The sequence below is a fragment of the Lolium perenne genome, chromosome 2 (assembly GCF_019359855.2).
Source record: "Lolium perenne isolate Kyuss_39 chromosome 2, Kyuss_2.0, whole genome shotgun sequence".
Taxonomy (NCBI): Eukaryota; Viridiplantae; Streptophyta; class Magnoliopsida; order Poales; family Poaceae; genus Lolium; species Lolium perenne.
Genome location: NC_067245.2, coordinates 107,937,768 through 107,946,615, shown reverse-complemented (window position 1 = coordinate 107,946,615; position 8,848 = coordinate 107,937,768). Strand labels below are relative to the sequence as shown.

Here is an 8,848-nt window from a genome sequence, read left to right as displayed (position 1 = left end):
ACAAAGGCAGAGTATGTCATTGTTTTGACAATGACTGAGGATGTTTAACTCGAGGAGTTCTTTGAGAACTTGGTGTAGTTCCGATAGTGTCAGAACTTTGAAGCTATATTGTGTGTGACAATAGTAGTGACATATTTCAGACCACGGAATTAAGGTTCCACCAGAGGACTAAGCATATATGCCGACTCATTTGGAAAATGAGTGATGCGTTGAGACGCAAATGAATTGCAAAATACATACATTTCTGAGCATGTCAGATCCGTTGACTAAACCCTCTCCCGTGAGCAAAACATGATAAGCACCAGAAGGCCAAGGTGTTATGTCTTTACAAATGTAAACTAGATTATTGACTCTAGTGCAAGTGGGAGACTGTTGGAGATATGCCCAAGAGGCAATAATAAATTAGTTACTGTTATATCTTAGTGTTCATGATAAATGTTTACATCCCATGCTAAAATTGTATTAACCGAAACATTGATACATGTGTGTTATGTAAACAACAGGAGTCCCTAGTAAGCCTCTTGTATAACTAGCTTGTTGATTAATAGATGATCATGGTTTCGTGATCATGAACATTGGATGTTGTTAATAACAAGGTTATGTCATTGGGTGAATGATATAATGGACATACACCCAAATAAGTGTAGCATGAGATCAAGTCATTAAGTTCAACTTGCTATAAGCTTTCGATACATAGTTACCTAGTCCTTCGACCATGAGATCATGTAAATCACTTACACTGGAAGGTTACTTTGATTACATCAAACGCCATTGCGTAAATGGGTGGTTATAAAGATGGGATTAAGTATTCGGAAAGTGTGAGTTGAGGCATATGGATCAACAGTGGGATTTGTCCATCCCGATGACGGATAGATATACTCTGGGCCCTCTCGGTGGAATGTCGTCTGATTAGCTTGCAAGCATGTGATTGGATCACAAGAGATGACATACCACGGTAACGAGTAAAGAGTACTTGTCGGTAACGAGGTTGAACAAGGTATGGAGATACCGATGATCGAACCTCGGACAAGTAAAGTATCGCGTGACAAAGGGAATCGGTATCGTTTGTAAATGGTTCAATCGATCACTAAGTTATCGTTGAATATGTGGGAGCCATTATGGATCTCCAGATCCCGCTATTGGTTATTGGTCGGAGATGAGTCTCGATCATGTCTGCATAGTTCACGAACCGTAGGGTGACGCGCTTAAGGTTCGATGTCGCATAAGTAGATTCGGAATATGAGATGGAGACCGAAGTTTGTTCGGAGTCTCGGATGGGATCCGGGACATCACGAGGAGGTCCGGAATGGTCCGGAGAATAAGATTCATATATGGGAAGTCATTTTCAGGGTTACCGGAAAAGTTCAGGATTTTTCGGTATTGTACCGGAGGTTCTAGAATGTTCTGGAGGGTACCATAGTGGGGCCCACCTATCCCGGACGACCAACATGGACCGGAGGGGTCGCATAGGCCCACATGGGCCATGCACACCAGCCCCCCAAGGCCCATGTGGCTGTACCAAGTGGATAAGATCAAATCCCTTGAAAATAGGGACTTAACTTGGGGGGGGAAGTTCCCCCCTTTTTTTTGCCGACCCTTGGGCTTGGAGGAGGGGCCAAGGCAGCCCCCCCCCCCCCGCCTATATAAGAGGGAGGGGAGGGCTGGGGCGCAGCACATCATCCCCCCAAGCCCTAGCCGCCCCTCTCTCCCTCCTCCTTCTTCCTGCGCAGGCTTGGCGAAGCCCTGCAGGAATTTCTCCTCCACCTCCACCACCACGCCGTCGTGCTGCTGGGATTCTGAGGGGATCTACCACACCTCCGCTGCCCGCTGGAATGGGGAGAGGACGGGCTTCATCGACACCGTACGCACGACCGAGTACGGAAGTGCTGCCGGATTGCAGCACAGGATGATCGACTATATCAACAACGAGATCTAATCTCGTAGGCTTTGGAAATCTTCGAGGGTTAGTCTCACATGCATCTCGTTGCTTCGATCTTCATAGACTAGATCTTGGCTTTTCCTAGATTGGATCTTGGTTTTGTTCTTGTTCACGGTAGAAAATTTTTGTTTTCTATGCAACGGACCCATCAAGAACTCCCTCAGTCTTCCCCATAGTTGCACATATTGCCACAGTGCAAGGGCGCTAGGCGCTCCAGCTATGTCAGGGATCCAAGTGCGGTCTATCAGCGCCGCGCGCACCGTACGCACCTTCCTGCGCCGTTTACGTACCAACGCATACACCTCCGGTGACATCTCCTTGATGGATCTGCCATCCACCCATCGGTCCTCCCAGAAGAGTGCGGAATCTCCGTTGCCAACCACCATCGAAGTGGAGCCCGCAAAGATATCCAGGTCCGCCTTCGAGAACTGCATGTCCAGCCCACGCCACGGTCGTAGGGGATCCGTGCACATCCTCCACAGCCAGCGCACCCTAAGGCTGATGGCCATCTGCGCGAGGTCGGGGATCCCAAGCCCACCCAGGTTAAGCGGCCAGCACACCCTAGCCCAGTTCACGTGGCAGTGACCTCCGTTGGCCTCTTCCCTTCCCACCCAGAGGAACCCTTTCAGGATCTTGTTAACATGCTTGAGGGTCTTCTTGTTTATACTCAGTACCATCAGCTGGTGCAACGGGATCGCCGCAAGCACAGCACGGATCAACGCTAGGCGTCCAGCTTGTGGCATCATAGATGCCCGCCACGTCGGCAGCTTGTCAGCTATTCTGTCTAAGAGCGGCTGGAATGACTCGGCCGTCAGTCCCCTGGTAGGCCGAGGGATACCTAGGTACTTCACCGGAAAAGACGCTAGCCGGCACTCCATGAGTTTCGCAGCGCCCACAGCCTCCTCATCAGAACAGGCGATTGGGGACACCGAGCATTTAGCGAAGTTGGTGCGTAGGCCGGAGGCTTGTCCAAAAAGCTGCAGAATGCCGTGGACCGCACCCGACTCTGCCTCATCCGGGTGACAGAAAATCACCACTTCATCCGCAGATAGCGACACAGACGTCACCACATACATCATGGGATAGGGACGTCGCTCGGCCGGCGAACTCTCCGTCGACGCGGCCGTGCTTGCGGTGCCCTGCACCAACAAGGACGCCGCGGACAAGTTCAGATTGAAGTCGCGCTATCGCTGTTCCAGGGCACTACGGCGCCGGGCGCGACCTTGGTGCTCAAAGTACCAAAAGTTCATATTATTCCGGATTAGTGAAGATTGTGCTTTTTTTTACCTCACAGAGTTGATGTTGATGTTTCTGAGAACTGTCACAAAACAATAATCATTCAAGCTCTCAATTCCAAGACAGACAAGGCATACACAATTGCTCATCAGCGACAACTGAAATAACATATAATCTTTATGCAAATTGATCAGGCGTACTACATTGCTCATATGCAAACTGAATTAAAGAATCTTTATGTAGGTTTATTAGACTTACCCTATTACTCATCAAAGAGAATTGGCATGATATAAACTTCACGCCAGGAGGTGTGCTGCTTGAGCAAGGAAGTACTGGGAATGATGTTTTGGACAATTATCACAAACTTGTACGATAATATGACGATAACCTAATGAATATGAGATTATCTCTTCTCCTAGATCCTAGATGAGAAAACGAAAAACCAAAAGGTGAAACATCCTGATGTACAAATCATCTCCGAGAAAATGACGGACTGTTTTGAGGAGAACATGTGCTTTTCTCTACCACCAGCCACTGTAAACGCCTTCTCCTGATTGAGACACGTGCATGATCATGATGAGACCTACTTCAAATCCCTGGAAAAAAATGAAGAACATGCACGCTTAGTTTTCAAACACGCAGAAACTTCAGGGGATGACAAAGATAAGAAAACTTGACTGAGCTAACTTCAAAAAAATTGACTATAAAGTTCTCATCTGCATTCATAACAAAATTAAAGTATTTAACTGTGTAAAACTTAAACCAATCCAGCAGTGGAAAATCTTAGACAGAAGATCCACAAAGATTGGTCCCTCCCTGATGAACATGCTTTTCGATTTACTGGACATGGCACTAGTCTTACCAAGTCAGGTAAAGGAAGAGATGAGAGTTAAATTACTGCTAATATGGTAGCCCACGTGGCACCTAATTAATAGTAACATTCTTTTTGGCGACGGTAAAAGCAGGATTGAAGAACACTCATCTTGTATTTTGCAATCCTACCTTATCTGGGTGCAAGATGCTAGAGACATGGAACTTCTGATTGACCCTAAAGGAAACAGCCTGTTTACCCTATTTTTGTGAAAACACAGAAAAGCATTGGAAGGAGACTGCATTCTCCTGATCAAAACCTCAGACAGCGCAGAGCCTCCCTACATGGTTAATGTGAGCCCAAGTACAAACAATATGTGGTGTGCACAGAGCTGAACACATTATGCTAATGAAGGAATTGAGTCTAAATTAACTTGACATTTGGTTGAAATATCATAATAGGCACACACGAAGAAAAAGGGAAACATGTTGTCGTATCATAACTAACCAACTGCGTGGTCTGACCATGAATGTTTGTATGGTTCCCTCATACCCTGTTTCTTAATAAGAGCTCAAGTTCAAACAAAATGTGGTGTGCACAGAGCTATGAACCCAAGTTCAAACAAAATGTGGTGTGCACGGAGCTGAATACATTATGCTAATGAAGGAATTGAGTTTAAATTAACTTGACATTTGGTTGAAATATCATATAACAGGCACACACAAAGACAAAGGAAAACATGTTTCATATCATAACTAACCGACTGCAATGTCCAGGGTGGCAAAATTTGATGTGCCACTTAGGGCGTGTTCGGAAGCCTCCTAGCTTCTCTAAATCCTCAAATCCGGCTCTCAGATCCGACTCCGCACTTCTCCCACGAAGCTCAGAACGTTCGGCCAGCTCCCGTCTTTTATGTGAGACAATGACGGGTGGACCCCCACGTCATAGTTATCTTCCCCAAATGCCCAATCCTGCTTCTCCTCAGATCCGACGATTGCTCGTGTTACCTCCTCCTCCCGCAGCTGTAGCAGCACCACTCCCTGCTTTCAGAGAGGACAAGGACCAAGGAGATCGTGGCACATATCCTCTTCTTGCTCTGGATTAGGAGCTCGGGATAATGGAATCGGAGCCGAGCGTGACAGCAGCGACGGGGCCGAGCGGGTGGGCTGGGAGAGGTGAAGGGGCGACGGGGAGGGTGCAGCACAGTAGGTGAAGGTCGGCTGCCATCGCAGGACGGGTACCGGCTTGGAGGCCGGGAGCGGCGCGCCGGCGGACGGACAGCTCCGGCAGCTCGGGCAGACGGCGACCTCGGGCGGACGGCCAGCTCCGGCGGCTCGGACGGACGGCCAGCTCCGGCGGCTCGGGCAGATGGCGACGCCGGAGTTGAGGTGCGGCGGCGGCTCGGGAGCCTGTGGCGGCTAGTTCAAGGACGGGTCGGGAGCACTTGGCGTGGTGTGGGAGAGAGCCTCGCTTGGGGAAGGATGGAATCCAACCGAGCAGTTTTTTCACTTGGCGGTGGCAGAGCGTCGTAATTAACTGCTGCTCCGCGACAGGCTGCTCCGCGGATCAGCAAAATAGGTGCTCCGCGAATTACACAGCCGAATCGTCCTGCTCCGCGGATCTGGCTCCGTGGAGTTGCCACGTTCGGCGCTGCTCCGGGCCGGAGCACCGCGGATCTGGGAGCCGGAGGGTTGCCGAACACGCCCTTAAGCCGCTGACTGTGAAACAAGGCGTCGCACACTTTGCATCTCTTCGGCTTTTCATCCTCATGGTGGTTGTTATTAAAGTGCTTCTCCAGCTGCTCATAAGAAGTTTAATTAATTTAAGAGAGAAATATGCTATAAACCAAAAAACATAATCAGCAGCCAACCCTACTAGTATGAGCAATACTCACCTTTCCTGTCTTTGTGTCGACGATGCTGTTGGGATCCTGAAAATAACAAGCAGCACAAGTATCCCACCCATATTTACTGGCTGATCTTATGGTGAGATAATCGATATGAAACTTCTCCTGCTCGTATGGATCAGTAATTTCAGCATCCTTTTGAAGGTGCTGTTTACAATGTATAAAGATGGATATAAGTTAGGATGAGATATGATTTTATATTCTGAAGACAGAATCTACATTAATGGTTTAAATTCTAAATATGGTACAGATTTTTCTTCGCAGCATACTGTTAGAAAAAGGAATATCTAATTTTCAGAGGGCTATCCCCTTCTTTATATCTGTAAACTCTATACCTCGGCTATCAAACATGAAAGATCTATGAACCACCTTAACTTCATGATATGTAACTGTAGAACTCTTATTTTGGCATATCAACTCATACTGAAATGACTAACACAGTGCAACGTTTTTGTTAAATTTCAAGGAACTCTTCTAAAATAGATGAAGATCCTAAAAGAAACCACTTTCAAGCACACATTGTACTATGTATAGTCCATGTATGCCTTGATTGTTTGTACATTATAGAATATACTGAGAGAAGAGCATGTGCATTACCAATCTCTTCCCGTGTATAATGATGTTGCATAAATGCATTAATAAATCTAGGAAAATGCAGAATATTTTTATCGCCTACAATTCAGAAACACTACATTGATCAAATCAAATTATATGTAGTTCAGGTTTCCGATGTAAGCTACTCATCATATAGGCTGATGTGATGTGCCGGTTAGTTTTTTCCACAAAGTTTAAACATTTTTGTTTGGCAGGTATTAGTCATCCGTTGCTGTAGATGGTGCTTACAAATAATAACTAAACAGAATGAAGTTTCATGGTTTCTAGATTGGAAAAATTGACATGAACACGTCAACCCCTGTTATACAGGCTATGCAGTTGTTGCATGTCTTAGACTAAAATCCTTAAGTTGAGGGAAGAGAAAACAAGGAGGTACGGTGGAATTCTGCAATTCAAATGGCATTAGTTAATTCATACTGACATTATGTGCTGCCAGCAACTGAAACATATCCACCAATCAATAACACAAATGATTAACAAACAGAATTTTCTCACAACTAATGCCATGCCGACTCCTATTTTGTAGCCATACAATGTCAGTCAGGTTCAGTGAGATAAGTGAGAGGTGAATTGTTTCATCAATCAGCCGAACAAGAAACTGATGCTGGTCAATTATATTATATTTTGCAAGTGAAAGTGATAGTAGAGAAAGAAGTGCAACAGAGACGACCATTCCAGCGATGGAAACCGAAAATGCAAGACTGCCAGCAGTTGCAACTTACCTCATCGATAGTAGGACCTGTACGGAGAACCCGAGCTGCAGGTTTATTCTTCCAACGACGCGCAGCCGCGCTGTCGACGCTATGCCTGTACAAGGCCGTTAGCCTAATTCTCGTCTCCTCCCTTTGAGGCGCGATGAGGGGGTCGGAGACGGGGGCGTCGACGGGGACGGGGACGGGGGCGTCGTCGGTCCGGGACCGCTGGAAAAAGGCCGACAGCCAGGCCGGCATGGTCGGCATCTGCAGTAGGCGGAGCAACTCCTGGACAAAGGCCGACAGGGAAGTCGGCATGGTCGGAATCCGCAGCTCCGGCTGCACTTGCTGGAGAGGGGAGGGGTTATTGCGGGTAGCTTCTTGGAGGTCGGAGACACCTTCTTCTTCCTCTTCTTCTTGCAGAATAAGAGGCAAGAAGTGTCAGATTTCTAGAGCAAGAAGAATGTTGCTCTAGAGAAAACAGGAAGAGTGTTCTTGGTTTCTTGGCCGCGTGCGTGCGTGCGATACCTGCGGCCGCGGCCTTGTTGGCCGTCGACGCTTCTTCTTCTGCTGCTGGTCCTTGTTGGCCCTTGGCGCCTTCCTGCGGTGCCCCTTGTTGGTCCTTGACGGCGCGGTGCCCTTGTTGGTGGTGGGAGAAGCCTGCAACGAGAAGGAGGTGCTTCTTGTTGCAGAATAGGAAGCCCAATCCCTCCGCCTGCTTCAGAGCAAACAAGTGCTTGTGAATTGCGAGAAGAAGAAGATAGTTGTTGTTGTGGGTGGGGCGCGTGGGCTACCTGCGCGTGGAGCGGAGTGCGGGAGAAGGCGGTGCGCGGTGGAGCTCGGAGTCGGAGACGAAGCGGGCGATCGCGAAACAGGGGAAGCAGGGAAGGGGGAGGAGAAGCGGGGGAAATTTAACGAGCGGGAGGAGCGTGGAGTTGGGCCGTGGGATGGGGATTGAGGCCCAGGAGAGGATACAGGCCAGCCTTATGGCCCAGGACAGGGTCGGCGGCGGCGGCGCATGGATGGAGACCATCCTCATCGTTGCAGCGCAGCGCGCAGGGCAGTGAGCGGGGAGCGGGGAGACGGAGGAGAGGGAGGCGAGGAGGGGCGGAGCGCGCAGGGCGTGGAAGGTTCTAGAAGGCGGCAAGGTGGAGGAATCGCCTCTCTGCCCTAGAGTAGAGGGAGGGGGACCGGAGCTGAGGAAGAAGAGGGGAGAAGCTGGAGACGGAGTTGGCTCAGGCTGCAGAGCAAAGGGAGACGCTTTCCTTGTTTTGACGGTGGACATAACCGTGCATCTCAGGCTGATTAAAAAAAATATCCTCTATGGTCACGACACTTAATTCTACCACTATCTACATGGACACCAAAATATTTTTGAGTTACAAAATATTCTGGAAAAAAATACACGATAATAAATAGAATAATATTTTGGAGCGTCTGGTGGAGGAGCATTTTTTGCGTCCGCGCTTGCGGTGCAGTCTAAAAAGCGCGTCCCGTGGAGGAAAACACTGCGCAGCGCACGGTATAGTTTTACAGCGTGGTAGCAGCGACGTTTACATCGCCGAAATATGCCGCGCCAACAAACGTGTTAAAACGCGGTCGCGAAGTAAAAACCGTTAGTTTAGTGCGCCTACGCCGAAAAAATGTCG

At 48.4% G+C, this 8,848-nt stretch overlaps 1 protein-coding gene across 1 annotated transcript; it reads right to left on the bottom strand.

The window, feature by feature from the left end:
• Window positions 1–4,786: 4,786 nt before the first annotated feature.
• Window positions 4,787–8,484, bottom strand: LOC127328853 (uncharacterized). The gene is made up of 5 exons (XM_051355424.2): window positions 8,014–8,484; window positions 7,728–7,914; window positions 7,230–7,609; window positions 5,881–6,039; window positions 4,787–5,784 (listed from the first exon to the last, which is right to left on the bottom strand). Exons 1-5 carry the CDS (start codon window positions 8,482–8,484, stop codon window positions 5,410–5,412), a joined length of 1,572 nt encoding a protein of 523 aa, XP_051211384.1. The 3' UTR covers window positions 4,787–5,409.
• Window positions 8,485–8,848: the final 364 nt, after the last annotated feature.